Raw genomic sequence first — 17,486 nt, 5'->3', positions numbered from 1 at the left:
ACAGATATAACATTGTCTTCATACCCAGAACAGAGGAGATGACTGACCATTACTCACATGTACTTTTAAAATTAACTAAATAGAGTCAAATCTTAAAATTAGTTATCCCCCAATATTATTTTTTTGTTAGTGGGGGCAAAAAAAGTGATCAGTTAGGTAAGGAGAAGACAGTTTGTAGCAGGGATTAATATGAGGCTCAGTTCGAGACCTATTTTACTGTGCAGTTAAAGCTGAGGCATACAAAATGATAATAATAGAGAAGTGGAGGCTTAAATGTCTTCTCCTGACCATGTTCCCCTGAAACTGAGGGTGAAGAGTTTCCATGTGAGAATCATTGTCTGTGGTAGGTACAAATTCCTCTCAGCTTATAAATGAATAAGTGTTTCATCTAGATCAGCAGTGAGCAACCTGTGGTCCTCTAGGGATTGTTGGACTCCATCTGCCCCAGGCAGCATGGTTAATTGTTAGGGATGATGGGAGTTGCAGGTTCTCTGTCCCTGATCTAGTCAAAGGTTGCATACTGTAAGGAAGAATCATTTATTAGTATTAATTAGTATTCTTGGCTTAATTGAGGAACCCAAACGCCCAGGTCCATGTTGCTTAGATCTGTTTTCACACAGTGAACCAGAAACTGGTGGCAGCACTGAATGAAGCCTACTAGACAAGAATAAGAATTTACACTGGCATCAATTATCTCACACTACCTTAGGCTTTTCAAACCAATCAGTCATAAGAGAATAGGAATTCTGATTGATGAACCCAAAGGTGCATCTATTCAGATACTCATCAGGATGCTCATCAGCAGGAGATTGTATAGTTTTGAATTCCATCTGAACAATTCGGGAGCTTTGCCCTGCAATGCAGAGGGAAACCTAGTTGTTTGTTCAGTTTTTAGAACCTGAACTATTTTAGTTCCTCTGCTGAAAGTAAGTAATAACAGAAAGATCTATCATATTGACCAAACACCTCATTCAGATTGATTGCTGAACTTGGGGTGCTGCAGGCCCTACATTCTTGGAAATCCAGCATTTGTAATCCACTTTCAACACCAAACTTCCTGACATTTCAGCTGCTGTTGTGCATTTCTGTATCAGCTGGATTTTAATAGATAAGTTATCACCATGGTATAGGAACATGCTGAGTACAAATCATTTTGAGAAGGACTTCTTTTGACAAAGAGGATGAATATGTTCTGTTTGTAAGGAAGTAACTAGACAGGGTAATAAAAAAAATGTAGAAATTATTTTGACCAGCCTTCCATTTTTTTAAAAATAAAGCATACTGCTTTTAAATCCAGTTAATTATATTTGGCTTATCTGTTGAGCTTGTATAATATTAATTTTTGCTGGCAGAACTGCTTGTTGTCTTTCAGCTGGAATGGTCACACTAATGAAATGTGATCAACTTAAAACATAGGTGTGCTGCATACTCTTGGAAAATAAAGACAAAGAAAACAATCATGGGGGGAAGGGGAATCTGTGGCCCTATAGATGTTGTCCGGACCCCCAATTCCCATGAGCCACAGCCAGCACAGCCGATTATCAGGGAAGGGAAGGGACCATAACTCAGTGGTAGAGCATCTCCTTTGCATTCAGAAGCCCTCAGGTTTAATTCATGGTGTAATCAGGTAAGGGTATCTGGTATCCCACCTGTTACACTGCAGAGCCACTAGCAGGTACGCAATATTGAGACAGGATGGACCAATGATCCAGTTCAGCTTAAGGCAGCTTCCTATGTTCCTCTCAGAAGTCAATAAGTTTTCTTGAGTTCTCAGCCTAAATGGAGTGGGGGCTTTTTAAAAAAGGAAGAAGAAGAAAAATATCATTTTCCTCTGGAGACAATTCTCCAGCCCAATCCCCTTCCACATCCTGACACATAGCTGTAATTTCCTCTTCCTTAAATTTCACTCGTTAGTTTTCATTACCTTCTGTACCTCGTCCACCTTCTGCGAAATATTTATGATGTCACCCTCCCACCACTAAGAAATTGCTGCCTGATAAGGCTTTCCTTGTGTTAAATGTTATTTTAGACTTTGTTAATAATTTAGCCACTCTAGTTCCCTAGTTGGTAGTTCCATTTATTTATCTTACTCTCCCATGAGCTTTGCTCTTCCTCCATGACCTCCCTCCCGTTTATCTGTGTTTCTCGTAATGAGCCTAGAGCAGCAGATTTTGTCATTACAGTAAGTCATGGTTCTTTCCTATCCCTATACTGAAGCCTGTAACAAAAGCTATGCAATTGGAGGTTTTTATTAGTTTGTGGGAAGGGAAGAGAAGCCACAGGTTGGGTTTGTGTTTATGATTTATAAAGTTACTGTTAAAAATCAGTAGATTTGCTTATTATTACTATGCTTATATCCCATCTATCCTCCAAGGAGCTATAGTAATATACAGTTTTCTTCTGTGTTATCCTCACAAAAGCCCAGTGAGGTAGGAAAGGCTGAGAGACGGTGACTGGCCCAAGAATAACTCGGTAAACTTCATGGCTGAGTGGGGATTTGAACCGAGGTCTTTCAGGTCCCAGCCCGGCAGTCTAACCAATAACCCGCACTGGTTGCATTCTACAAGCATAGATCTATACTTATGGTTGTTACTGGAAATGTCTGCACCCCGAAATCCAACACTGAGGCACTCAACAGCTGTGTTGAGTTGCCAACTTATGACTGTCCAGTAGTGCCAGCTCAGAACAACTGTTAGAGCTTGAATAGACTGAGCACTGGTATGATCTAGCAGGTAGGTGTTAGCTTGCTGTTCATGGGATAGTCATGGCATGGGTAGATGGTAGAGGGTTTCTAACTTAATTTGGAAAATGGACTGTAGTACACAGCTTAGCAATTTGTGGCCACGCATTCCAGCTGATAACAATTGGAGAAAAACAATTAAGTTGCCTAAATGCACAAGTTTTGTAAGGGAAAGCTCAATCTTGCTTCATGTGGAGGGCTGCCTTCTTCACATGGAGACAGACTTCTGTGACAGTAGGCAGATGGAGGTTAGCACTGCCTGTTTTCGCCCTTCATGCGTTTTTGCACAATATCTTCCTAAAATGCAGTTGTGCTTTAAAAAGACTCCTGTAGAATACTGATCTGAGCTTCTGAAAGGGGAAAAGAGTAATGTAAAGTAAAAGTCTGATATGGTTTGACACTGTAATAGGTTCACAGGAAATGTGATTTCTACTGCCTCAATTCTACAGTGTGTGCAGTTTCTATCTCTCTTTCATTCTGTAGCTTTGTTTGAAGTGGTAGACAATGCAAACTATGTTAATGCCACTAAACTTAACTCCCAAGGTTGTTGTGGCATAATTGTTCCAATTGATAACCAGCCTTGCCCACATGGATAGCTAATGCCAGACTAAAAATGCAGAATGTGAATATAAAATACATAATAAAATGAAAACAAACGAATACGTCTCCTCCCATAAACACGCTTAACATTTAGAATGTTTTCTCTGGTTGAAGAGAATTTTTTTCACCTGGCACCTAAAGCTATATAATGAAGGCACCAGGTGAGTCTCCCTGGGGAGAGCATTCCACAAATGAGGAGCTACGGCAGAAAAGGCCCATTTTGCTACCCTTGGACCTCTCATGGGAGAGGCATGATTGTAGGATCCAGGTCAGTTCATATGGGTAGGGCTGGTCCTTGAGGTCTTTTGGTTCTGAACCGTTTAAGGCTTTATAGGTCAAAACCAGCACTTCGTTGGGTTCAGAAACTAATTGTCAGCTAGTGCTTCTTTCTTCTTCTTTGGTGTTCACTCATAGCGGAGTAAGATTGTCTTCCATGAATACGGTCTTAAAAGTGTGTCCGTAGGTGATTGTGGAGGCCAATTCTGGATCCACACGTCCTTCCACAGTGGGGACATAGGTTTCTGGGTGGTAGTTGATCACGGTGAGGGTTTGCCAAACATGCCTTCCTTTTAGATCGTTTCTCCCTTTTGTCCTGAGTTCGAGGATCTTCAATGTCCATGACACCTTTGGTATAGGCTGTTCTCCAAGTGGAGTGCTCACAGGCCAGTGTTTCCTAATTGCTGGTGTTTATACTACATTTTTTATGGTTTGCCTTGAGAGAGTCTTTAAACCTCTTTTGTGACCACCAGCATTACGCTTTCCATTTTTAAGCTCAGAATAGAGTAGTTAGTTGCTTTGGAAGACAATAATCAGACATCCGAACAACATGACCAGTCCAATGAAGTTAATGTTGAAGAATCATTGCTTCGACACTAGTGATCTTTGCTTCTTCCAGTACACTGGTATTAGTTCGCCTGTCTTCCCAAGTGATGTGTAAAAATTTTCAGAGACACCATTGATGGAATCTCTTGAGGAGTTGGAGAGGATGTTTATAAGCGACCCATGTTTCAAAAGTGAACAGTAAGGTTGGTAGTGCCAGTGCAGTTAGGCTAGGAGCAGTATAATATGCTCAAACCGTCTTGCCCCAGTGTGCAGCCTGGCCACCAAATTCTGCATCAGCTGAATTTTCTGAACCATCTTCAGAGCCAGCCCCACATATAACAAGTTGCAGTAATCTAACCTAGAGGTTACTAGAGCACAGACAAGAGTAGTTAGGCTATTTTTGTTCAGATAGGGGCACAGCTGGGCCACCTGAGCCTCAAGCTGACAGCAAAGGATACAGAAGTACCCCCAAGCCACATACCCACTCCTTCAGAGGGAGTGTAACCCCACTAAGAGCAGGCAACCTCCCAGCCATCTGGTCTAGGGAACTGTCCACTAACAGTGTCTCAGTCTCTGGATTGAGCTTCAGTAGGACCAGAACCATTGCAAAATGATGCCACCCAGCCATAACTCAGACAGCCGCTCCAGAAGGATTTCATGGTCAATGGTATCAAAAGCCGCTGAGAGATTGAGGAGAGTAAGAGACACATTTCTCCTGGCCATCTCCCAACAGAGGTCAAAGCAATTTCTGTGCCAAAACTGGGGCCTAAACCCTGTTGGAAATGGACCTAGAAAATTAGCTTCCTCCAAGAGCAATCAAGGAAAATCAAGCAACACAAACAATCCCTCCTTGCCTATTTCTTTCACTTTCTCCTTTCTTGCTATTGAAGATAAGCTTCATAAAAGAAGGTTAGGATATTTCCTTCAGAGTTATTGATGGTGTAATAAAATTAGAAAACAATACTTAACCTTTTGTTACTGTTTAATTTGTAACTGTCTCAAATATTCTTCATAAAACAGATAAATAACCAGATCTTGTATGGAAGAAGTCACCAGAATGCTTCTGCAATCATTAAGACGGCACCATCAAAGGTCAAGCTGGTATTTATACGGTAAGAATGGCATAGTCATTAACTCTTGTGCTCATCATTAGTGGCCTGAACTTGGGGGAGCTGCAAAATGAGAAAGATTCAGTATTCAAATGAAATTGAGGGCTGCTGAAGTGTGCTCCATTTGTCACACAGTTCCCTTTCTTTCATTTTCCCCCCATGATGTAACCTCTTATTCTGGTGGTGCCCTCATCTGAGTCTACTGAAAACTGATATGTCAATGCCTCGAAATTAAATTACTTTCACATTTTAGCAAGTCATGGAAGACCAGTGTGATAGATTAGAACAGAGCATAAGGTGGTTGGGTAGAAGGCAATCCAAGTAAAACAGAGCAAGCTCTTCTTCAGTTTAACGGAAGATCAGACAATATTAAACTAACTGGATATTGTGTAACTTCCTTGAGCAATTCAGGATCCAAGTAGGAAGGGAAAACAACTAAATGAAAGCAGACTCTCGCCTTTTTCATATGTATTTCATGACTGCAAAAGCAGGAAATTCTTCTCATATAAGCCAAGCCTGATTCAGAAGTGGTGAAGCTGTGGCTCTCCATATATCACTGGACTCCAACTTGAATCGTTCCTCACCTTTGACCACACTGGCTTGGGTTAATGGGAGTAGGAGCATGGCTATATCTGGACAGCTACAACTCCTTAATCCACTGGTGTAGGCCATATGTCTGGCTTGCTGTGCGGAAATAGAGAGACCCTGGAACTGGAAACGACATGAAAATAGCCTGACACCATGAGGGAGGCGGAATTATCTAAACCTAATTCAGTACACAGTTGCTCCAGTTTGGAACAGAAATGGGGAACCTGCAGCCTTTTGCCTAATTTCATGTGATTGGGGGGAGCCCAGGGGACAGAAAGTGGGAGGGAGAGGAGAAATGAGGTTGGGGAAATGAAGAAGGTAGAGGGAGAATGGTAAAGCCCTCTGTGGTTAGTTCAGGCCTCTGGCAGTAACCAAAGTCCCTCCCTCATCAGCCCATTGGACTTGAAAGAAGGGGGAGAGAGAAGTCATGGAGAGAGGAAAAGGGGGGGGGCTCTGCCTACTGCAGCCATGTGGCCCCTGACTTTAGCCCTAAAGGGAATGTAGCATTCAAGAGAAAAAAGGCTCCTCACCCCCAGTCTGGAGTCTCCTTGGATGAAATCCACAAGGACAATTTGTGTGCATGCCATTTATTTGCCTTTGTTGCCATATTTTGATTATTACATATATCCATTCAGTTAAAAGCAAGGCAATCAATGTACTCTAGCCAGCAGGTATAGTGTGTTCAAAAGAAGGTTTCCATTTCCATGGCCTCAGCTGGATGGGGAATTGTGTGCATAAACAGGTCCTGTGTAGGCGGCTAACCTTTCAAATCAGGTAGTTGGGGGTTGTACACATGGAGACCTTTCAGAAAGACCCCGCCAATCAGCTGTTCAAGGAGAGGCGCAGGGGGCTCGCTTTTTAATGGTTCCCTCCTGCTTCTCCTTCCTTGCCAAGAATCCGGCTGGTGGCATTTTAACCTTTTGAAAGAGCTCCTTACAGGTGGATCTGCTACTCTCATTTATGCAAGCTCAGTTGGGTTGGTGCATTAATGTCTATGCTGCTGGGTGGTCCCAGAAGTGATAAGAGAGCACAGGAGGCCATTGCCTAGCAACTGAATGACCAGGTTTGGTTTTTTAATTTGTGTATATTACACAAGCAGAAAGGAGGAAAGACAAGGTAGCATTGGCATGATACGAGAGAAAGCAGGTGCGAGAAGAGAAAGGCCTGCTGACCTTAGGAGTACATCTCTCTTTAGCTCTTGCCCTTGCCATTCCAGTCCCTGGGCAGCTCTTTAAAGCAAGGAAAATAATTCAAGCTGGCAACAAACAGGAAAGCCAGCATTTCCTCATGGGCGGCCTGTCCCATTTCCTCACCTGAGGCAAAATGGGAGTTGCCCCTCCTGCCCCTCTGCCATGCCCCACTTCCACTGCTACTGTGTCCCAGCTCTCACTGTATTCGGTGGGAGCCAGGGTGCTCCTCATAGTGTTGCCACTCACTCAGCTTCTCCACCCAGGGGTGGGGAAGATGAGCAGCAACGCTGCATGCCAGAAGTTCTCTTGAACTTCTACCGCTTGAGGCAGGTTCTTCACCCCACGCCATGGGTTCTAGGAGTGGGGAATCTGAGGCCTGGTAGCCAAATGTGGCTCTCTAGGCTTCTATCTCGCCCTCTCCTCCACACAGGCCTCCTTCCCAAGCCACGCAACGAATGTGTTCTTGCTTGTCTGGATGGAGAGGCGCATATTTATAAACCTCTGACTTTTGAGTGGCTGTATAATCGCTTACCCTGTCTGCTTTTTTGTCACCCATCAATAGCATGTGACCCTCAGAAAGTTGCCCCCAAGGGGATGTGGCTTTTTGGCTGAAAAGGATTTCCCCATCCCTTCTCTACAGGATTGGAATCCGGCTTCGTTACTAAAGCCATGTTTTGCTTTTACTGCTACAATAAGCTTTGCTGACTGTGTGTTCAGTTCAGCTTTTCGCATACTGCCTAATTAGATTTTAGACCTATGGCTGGGGCTATTGTTTTATTTGATCTTTTAAGAAGGTAGAGTGCCCAGCAGATTTTTAGGTGAAGAAAAAAGTATTTGTGACATGTTGGTTTGGATGTAATGATGCCCTGGTGCAAGTGAAAGATGCTTGTGTTTGTGTGGAAATGGAGAAGGAGAGAGAAGAGCAGGGGGTCTCCATTTTCTACCAATTTTTGAAAGTGACAAACCCTGTGTTGAATCAAACACCATTCTGAAGGGTCTCATTGACCCTCAGGAGAGGTGTTCCAGGAAGATGTGGGAATGCAATTAGACAGGAAAGTCCGTTCTGCTATGTGAGAACACCACTAGCAATTCTTAGGATCCATGTTATTATTATTTGGCCTTTGCTGATAGTGTGACTGGGGAACAAATGGCAAACTAGTTGGTTGATTTACTGCAAGGAAGACCACTGGAGGACTTTTGTCATCACTTTGGCTGGTAGCTAAACAGCTCACATTGCAGACGGGATGCCTCATCTGTGGAATGCAAATAGGTCGGCTGCCACGGGGTAAAGGTAGGCAGCAGACAAGCATGATGCTATTACCTGATAGATGTGGAAAGCATTTTTTGAAGCATAGTTTTGTATATGATCTGGTATGACATTTTGAAAGAGACTGGGGAAAGAAATTAGACTATACATGAGAGGCATGGGAATATGGTGTATGGAGAAGAAACTGAGAGGTGAAATATTGTAGGATGTATAGAGGACTTAAGTTCGCTAGGAACACCAGCCAGCCAAACAATTAAGCATGTCCTTTAATCTCTCCCAGACCTTACTTTTGGCTGATCTATATCACCGCAGGCATGAACTTACTTAAAGGCTTCACTTTACTCTGCCCTTATCACATCTGTTAGGCAGGGATATTAATACTGGCTTAGCTTACAGTGTTGATGTAAACACCATTGGGACAATTTTGTGAGGAGGCTATTGCTGTATGTAAAAAAACAACACCTTTTTTAAAGCAAGCTTTGATGTCCTGTGGCAACCAACTACAGAATTAACATGGAAACGTGTTTCCCAGTTTTAGGATTTGAAACTATCACTTGTTCAGATTCTCTCTTCTTAGTTGGATATTATGGAATGGTTTCCCCCTCAAGGCAAACAGATTTAGTTTGGCTGTGGCATGTGCCAGTGACTGTTAAAGTCTGTTGCCTATGCAGTTAACATTATGATTTTCTATTACATGTTCAGCCATTTATCATATTTTGCAGTACAGTATTCTGAAAACCATCATGGACCAGCTATTTCTGTAGATGCTTGTCAATTTTTAATGCGTATTTTATATGTTTCACGCTGGTTTGTAGCCAGAGTGGTAGCCTCATCCCCATCTCAGAATTGGGTTCATCTATACTGGTGATCAAGAGTGAAAATGAAACCACCTCCATCCTTGGTTTCTTGTGTAGTATAGGTCAGGGGGAAATTGACATCCGGGGATGAGGATTTCTTTTCTTTTTGGCATTTTTGTAAAAAAAAAAAAAACTGAACAATTTTGGAGGTTTCCTAAAAAACGCAACAACCTTTGGGGTTTCCTGGTTTTTACTTTTTGAAATATGGCAACCCTATGAATACTGAAGTTTGATTCTGGTACCCACTATTTGTTACTGACCCTCCTTTCTAAGAAATATAAGCAGTGACTAAATCTATGCTCCATATACATTATAAGTGAAAATCAACCTTAGAGTCACTGTGACTGGATCTTAATGTCTCGATAAGTTTGACCATATGTGACTATGGTTGAAGAGCAGACCAAGTAAAATGAAAAATTAGTTGTTATCCTTGGCAGTGCAAGGCAACCAGAGGAGATTAATGATCTTGCTTTCAGCCTCTTACTTTTCTCAGTTACTGAAATTAAATGCCGTGTACAGCAGCTCACTCTCCATTACTTAATTGCATTTGAAAATGTGTCTGGGAAAAGCTGCTCAGACGGTAGAAAAATCATATATGAAACTGGATCCAAGTGGGGTTAGTGATTGCCCTGCTCTTCAAAAGATTGGATTGGTTTATTTAAATAAATATAAAATGGGGCCAATGATAAAGAATGGCTAGTCTTGCATAGGAATTGCGGTTCTCTTTTCCTCCCTTTCAATTATTTAGACAAGAGTCTAACAGATACTTGAATTTTACATATATATAATATCAGTGCTTTTTTTTCTTTAAAAAATGTTTACTCTCATTTTGACTCAGGAAAATCACCATTTTATCGTTCAAATTGGGGAAAAATAAATACACTAAATGGACAAAAGTACAAAGATTCACAAAATGTTTAGGGGTATGCGTACCCCCAGAAAAAAGCACCATATAATATTATATATTATACACACACGTATATAAATAGCCTTTTAGTACTAATGAGGGCCCTCAACATAAACATAAACTTTAAATTTAAAAATAAACTGGGTTAAGAACAGAACATAAAATATCTTAAAACCAGGAGGAGTGGAATCAAACCTTTATATATCAAAAGGTGTGTGTGTGGGGGGGGGAGTTTTGTCCTACTTGCCTTAAAAGTAAAGCAGTTCATAAATTGTGATGAATTAGATCTCTTAAGAACCCCCTCTCGCTACTGATGGTATAACTCAGGAAGTTTTAGGAAAGGAAGGCGGCATCTGCAGTGGCTAGGGTCGTGGCAGGGGGATTTCAGTTTTCTCCCTGACTCAGGAAGGGCATTTCAGCAGTTTTGGGGTTTTAGCTGCTCTGGAAAGAGAGAGTGAATCTCCACGTTGGAGCCACATGTATTCTCAGCTTGATTAAATCAGCACTATAAAAATTGATAATAGTCACTTGAGTTCAGGGTGCCTCTACCATTACAAATTTCTGGTACAAAAAGTACTTTTTGTGAATGACAGGTCTGAAGGAGGCCTAAGGACCATTGTGTGTGGTTATTTGTTCCATTTTGTATACTTGTGTGTATTAAAATGTTGTGTATTTGAATCATAGAATCATAGAATCATAGAATCATAGAGTTGGAAGAGACCACAAGGGCCATCGAGTCCAACCCCCTGCCAAGCAGGAAACACCATCAGAGCACTCCTGACATATGGTTGTCAAGCCTCTGCTTAAAGACCTCCAAAGTAGGAGACTCCACCACACTCCTTGGCAGCAAATTCCACTGTCGAACAGCTCTTACTGTCAGGAAGTTCTTCCTAATGTTTAGGTGGAATCTTCTTTCTTGTAGTTTGGATCCATTGCTCCGTGTCCGCTTCTCCGGAGCAGCAGAAAACAACCTTTCTCCCTCCTCTATGTGACATCCTTTTATATATTTGAACATGGCTATCATATCACCCCTTAACCTCCTCTTCTCCAGGCTAAACATGCCCAGCTCCCTTAGCCGTTCCTCATAAGGCATCGTTTCCAGGCCTTTGACCATTTTGGTTGCCCTCCTCTGGACACGTTCCAGTTTGTCAGTGTCCTTCTTGAATTGTGGTGCCCAGAACTGGACACAGTACTCCAGGTGTGGTCTGACCAGAGCAGAATACAGTGGCACTATTACTTCCCTTGATCTAGATGCTATACTCCTATTGATACAGCCCAGAATTGCATTGGCTTTTTTAGCTGCCGCGTCACACTGTTGGCTCATGTCAAGTTTGTGGTCAACCAAGACTCCTAGATCCTTTTCACATGTACTGCTCTCAAGCCAGGTGTCACCCATCTTGTATTTGTGCCTCTCATTTTTTTTGCCCAAGTGCAATACTTTACATTTCTCCCTGTTAAAATTCATCTTGTTTGTTTTTGCCCAGTTCTCTAATCTGTCAAGGTCGTTTTGAAGTGTGATCCTGTCCTCTGGGGTGTTAGCCACCCCTCCCAGTTTGGTGTCATCTGCAAATTTGATCAGGATGCCCTTGAGTCCATCATCCAAGTCGTTGATAAAGATGTTGAATAAGACCGGGCCCAAGACAGAACCCTGTGGCACCCCACTAGTCACTCTTCTCCAGGATGAAGAGGAACCATTGATGAGCACCCTTTGGGTTCGGTCAGTCAGCCAGTTACAAATCCACTGAGTGGTAGCATAGTCAAGACCGCATTTTACCAGCTTCTTTACAAGAATATCATGGGGCACCTTGTCAAATGCCTTGCTGAAATCAAGGTAGGCTACATCCACTGCGTTCCCTTCATCTACCAGGCTTGTAATTCTGTCAAAAAACGAGATCAGGTTAGTCTGACATGACTTATTTTTCAGAAATCCATGCTGACTATTGGTGATCACAGCATTCCTTTCTAGGTGCTCACAGACTGTTTGCTTAATGATCTGTTCCAGAATCTTCCCTGGTATTGATGTCAGACTGACTGGGCGGTAATTATTTGGGTCCTCTCTTTTCCCCTTTTTGAAAATAGGGACAACATTTGCCCTCCTCCAGTCTGCCGGGACTTCGCCTGTTCTCCAGGAATTCTCAAAGATGACTGCCAGTGGTTCTGAGATCACATCTGCCAGTTCTTTTAATACTCTTGGATGCAGTTCATCTGGCCCTGGAGACTTGAATACATCTAAACTAGCCAAATATTCTTGTACTATCTCCTTAGTTATTCTGGGCTGTGTTTCCTTTGCTGAATCATTTGCTCCAAATTCTTCAGGTCGGGCATTGTTTTCTTTATCGGAGAAGACTGAGGCAAAGAAGGCATTGAGTAGTTCAGCCCTTTCTGTGTCCCCTGTTTGCATTTCACCATCTTCTCCTCTGAGTGACCCCATTGTTTCTTTGTTCTTCCTTTTGCTACGAACATACCCATAAAAGCCTTTTTTGTTGCTTTTAACCTCTCTAGCAAGCCTGAGTTCATTCTGTGCTTTAGCTTTTCTGACTTTGTGTCTACACGTGCTGGCTATTTGTTTGAATTCCTCTTTTGTGGTTTCCCCCCTTTTCCATTTTTTGTACACATCCTTTTTTAATCTTAATTCAGTTAAAAGTTCTTTAGATAGCCACCCTGGCTTTTTTAGGCACCTTCCATGTTTCCGTCTCATTGGTATTGCCTGACATTGTGCTTTTAGTATCTCCCTCTTAACAAACTCCCAGCCATCATGAACTCCCTTTCCTTTTAGTATTGTTGTCCATGGGATCTCACCCAGCACTTCCCTAAGTTTTATGAAGTCGGCTTTCTTAAAGTCAAGAAATTGAGTCCTAGTATGCTTGGCTACTCCTTTCCGCTGTATAGTAAACTTCAGAAGAGCATGATCACTCGCGCCTAATGATCCTTCCACTTCTACCCCACTAACCAGGTCATCAACATTGGTTAGGACCAGATCTAAAATGGCTGTTCCTCTTGTTGCTTCTCCCACTTTCTGGACAATGAAGTTGTCTGCAAGGCCAGTGAGGAATCTGTTTGACCTTATGCTCTTGGCTGAGTTTGACGTCCAACAAATATCTGGGTAATTGAAGTCCCCCATTACTACTATCTCCCTTCCTTTTGCATGCTTGGCCATCTGTTCCAGGAAGGCATCATCTATGTCCTCTGTTTGGCTTGGGGATCTATAGTAAACTCCCACAATGAGGTCTCTGTTATTCTTCTCTCCCTTAATTTTGACCCAAATGCTCTCACTTTGGCTTTGAGGATCTAAATCATGGATCTCTTCACAGGTATACACATCCCTGACATATAACGCCACTCCTCCTCCTTTCTTGTCTGGTCTGTTTCTCTGAAATAGATTGTATCCCCCCATTATTACATTCCAATCGTGGGACTTATCCCACCAGGTTTCAGTGATGCCTATTATGTCATATTTAGTTTGCTGTACCAAGAGCTCAAGCTCATCTTGTTTATTTCCCATGCTTTGCGCATTAGTGTACAGACATTGAAGTCCATTAATCATTCCCCCGTGTCTCTTATTTAAGGATTTTTTCCTCCCACCACTAGGTCCGCGTGCTGTTTGCTCCATTTGGTCTATGACATTTGGATGATCATCTTCATTAATTGATAGACTCCTACCTTCAGGAGCACTGTCTCCCTCCCCCACATTAGTCAGTTTAAAGCCCTCCTGATGAGGTTTCTGAGATTTTTTGCAAAAACATTTCTCCCAACCGTTGTGAGATGCAGCCCATCACTTGCCAGAAGTCCATCTTCAAGAAACTGCAGTCCGTGATCTAAGAATCCAAACCGTTCCTGTTTACACCATTTGCGAAGCCAGCTGTTCACTTCCACTATTTTCCCCTCTCTCCCTGGGCCACGTCGTTCAACTGGGAGGACAGATGAGATGACAATTTGTGCATTTAGTTGCTTCAATTTCCTGCCGAGAGCCTCGTAGTCTCTTTTGATCTTCTGGAGGCTATTGCTTGCAGTGTCGTTGGTTCCCACATGAACCAAGAGGAAGGGGTATTTGTCAGTGGGTTTTATGATTCCTTGCAGTCGTTCAGTTACATCTTGGATCTTAGCCCCGGGGAGACAGCACACTTCCCGAGACATCTTGTCAGGCCCACAGATCACTGCTTCTGTTCCCCTCAGTAGGGAATCCCCTATCACCACTACACGCCTCCTCTTGGGTTTGGTCGGGGTTCTTCCGTGAGCTGTCCGTTCCAAGGTCGCCTGCACATTCCCTGAGGACTGACTTTGCTGCTCGTCTTCATATACCTGATCGACTGTAATGAGGGAGAGATCCTCAAATGGAGTCTGCTCTCCGTCTTCCATGCTAGGGGAGAGGACCTCAAAGCGATTGTGTATTTCTAAGCAATCAGAGTGAACCCTGGGCCTCCTACTTCTTTGAGTCACGTTTCTCCATATATCTGGCTCCTGTGTTGGTGAACTAGACTCCTTCTCAGGGGAGTCCCCTGTCTCCTCCTTGGTGGAGACGGTGTGCTCTGTTGCTTCCAAGAAGAGCTCCAGCTCTCTAATTCTTTGGAGCGTAGCTACAAGTTCCTCCAGTTGCTGGACTTTGTCTTTTAAGAGGGCAATCAACATGCAATTGCTGCAGGTAAAGCTGCCTGCAACCTTTGGCAAGATGGCAAACATTGCGCAGGAATCGCAGGCGACTGCAGCTGTTCCCTCCCCTTCCATCTTGAGATCGTGTCGTTGTGGTTGGCTACAGAGGTCCTCCATCATAAAAAGCTTGAAGACAGGACAAATAACTTCCCTCACACACAAAAACACCTAGATCTCCCTCAACAAACGTTTGAGACTAGCTCCCCTAAATCTAAAAGATGGGTCTAACTGCGCGCGCCTCAACAGAAACCCTGCCCCCTCTGACCTTTACACAGGGAAAACAGCTAATCAGCCTCAAAGAAACACACAGACACAAGAAAACCCTTTTTGCTCCTTCTTCAACTGATGCCCTACAAACTCTGATAAGCTCCTCCCACAGCTAATCCCCTGCCTCAACAGAAACCCTGCCCCCTCTGACCTTTACACAGGGAAAACAGCTAATCAGCCTCAAAGAAACACACAGACACAAGAAAACCCTTTTTGCTCCTTCTTCAACTGCTGCCCTACAAACTCTGATGATTTGGTTAGCTCCAAGGTTTGGTTTTGTTTTGTTTTTTGTAAACCACAAAACTCTGGTCTTAAAAGAAACTCTTTTCCTAATGTCTTCAGTACCTTAAGCTTATTAAAGCATGGGATTGCCACTCCTCCTTGTTTTGCTTGTTTAGATAGATGAAGCATCTATCTATTTTAACAGCTGTTAAAATGTAACTTTGAAAAGTGTGACATGAATTGATAAATTCCAAGACAATACGTGGAAATCTTAGGCTTTAAATAATAACAAACCAACTATTGTAGATAATTAACAATGTATTCATTATACAGATACGTATGGTCTAAAATACTGAACCACAGGGTATAATAATAGCTGGCACTTGTGATGATAAAACAGGCAAATGAGATACAGTTAAATTTGAGAATGTAGGCACTTGGATGCAGAGATCTGTAAAGCAGAGCTCCAGCAATAGATGGAAGGGGTTAGGGGAGAAGTTGAAAAATCTGCTCTGGAGAATTGACATACCATCTGCAACGGTGCAGGATGTGGCCTGGGGACTGAGAGGAGGAAGAGGAATTAGTAAAAAGTGCCTCCACCATCCCTTCTGTCGGCAGAAGCCTCTACCAGAAAAATCCTAGTCGCTTCTGCAAACAGAAGGGACATTGCCATTAACTGAAGGATTCTTTCTATTTGTGGAGGATCTCCACTGGATCCAGTTCGAATTTTAGTTCCTCCTATTTTCTGCTCTGTGGCAGGCCACCTGCTTTGTTTGCAGAATATTTCCGGGTCCTATCACTGGCATCTTCAGGTATGGCTGGAATTTACCATCTGAAATCCTTGAGAGCTGTTGTCAATCAATGTAGATAATACTGAGGTAAATAGAACAATGGTCTGACTTTGTATAAAGCAGCTTCCTGTGTTCCTGTACTTCTGAAATAAATCCTATGTATTCCATTGTATTATGATCCTTTAGCTGACATGCATATTCACACACTTTTCCTAGCATATTTCTTTAAATGAATTAAAACCTGGGACTTTTTGATGGGGGCTTTTCACACTTCCACCTGGAGATAAACTATAGCATTTGGTGTCTGTGATCATCATTTTACACATGGGAGTCACAAACTGATTATGAACTTGAGAAACGTGCATGTGGAAATTCACCTTTTTTTTTTTTTTACTATAGTACTACTGGGAATTGAAAGGCTGTGGCAGATGGTTGCGTTTGTGCTGAGTTTTTATTGTCATGCAGTGTAATTCCAACATTGTGTTCAGGCCCCCTCACTGGCCTGCTTTATCGTGAAAGCGAGGTTGCCATTACTTTCCATTGTAAAATAAATATATTCTGTTTTACAGCTGCTGAGATGGTAGTACAAAAGTCCATTTATTTATTTTCTGTGGTGCCGTTTAAAACACGCCATTACTTTTGAAGCAACCTCCTTTGAAGCAGGACTAAAGTTGTGTTGAATATGTACGGTCACAGCAGGAACAGATTATGTGCGGCAACCTCTTTTCACCTAGTTTTCTTTCTTTTTCTCTTACCTCAGAGAGAGTTGCTTTATATGAATAAAAATTACCATCTCTTTCTAGAATTGCCTATGGTGCAGATTTAATGGTGATGAGGAAAGGCAGGTGGCAGAGGTGTGCTTAAAAAGTGCTCAAAACAATGTCCAGGATCCAAAGGGCACTTGAGGGTGGAGTTACTATGCATCATGCCCTACACAGGACTTCTTTTGGAAATGGCAACCCTGCATTGCATTGTCACATCATGCGTTTCTCTGTACTCAGTATCATTACTTTCAGGACTGGGGAAACAACTTGTGTAAGCCTTCCTAAACATTACTGTGCAAAGGTGCTGCACTGATATCTAGTTGCCCCCTGAGGCACAAGCTTTTCCAACAACTCCCCAGCCTTTAAACTGCAGCTCTTCACACTCCTTCCCTAAGATTAGGAGAGGCTGGGGAAAGGGAATAGCTTTGCTGTATGTGCAGAACTCGCCACAAAGCCTTCTTGCTGCCTAAATCAAAAGAGAGGACTTTTATAGAATGTCTGGAGTTGTTTCACTGCTTACAGATCTCCTCATTAGAAGCTGCATCAAGTGCTACAAAGGCTTTATGCTGATTTCCTTGTTACTTGTGCTGATTAGCTGTTTTATATATTTTTTAAAAAAAATTTAAACCCAACAACTGGCAGAACCTAAATTGGCACCAGACAGAAATTACCAGGGGTTATGGAGCTTTTAGATATGCTGATTAATTCTCATCAG

At 42.6% G+C, this 17,486-nt stretch overlaps 1 protein-coding gene across 7 annotated transcripts in view; it reads left to right on the top strand.

The window, feature by feature from the left end:
- Positions 1-17,486, top strand: part of PATJ (PATJ crumbs cell polarity complex component) — a 165,917-nt gene that overhangs the window by 101,489 nt on the left and 46,942 nt on the right. For all 7 annotated transcript variants that reach the window (XM_082228721.1, XM_082228720.1, XM_082228718.1 and 4 more), the window contains one exon: positions 5,183-5,274. In XM_082228721.1, coding sequence (XP_082084847.1) covers positions 5,183-5,274 — 92 coding nt within the window. The remainder of the gene's footprint in view (positions 1-5,182; positions 5,275-17,486) is intronic.

This window comes from Podarcis vaucheri (assembly GCF_965113315.1).
Source record: "Podarcis vaucheri genome assembly, chromosome: 6".
NCBI lineage: Eukaryota > Metazoa > Chordata > Lepidosauria > Squamata > Lacertidae > Podarcis > Podarcis vaucheri.
Note: the sequence above shows the minus strand (reverse complement) of the source record. Positions and strands in the feature narration are given on the sequence as shown.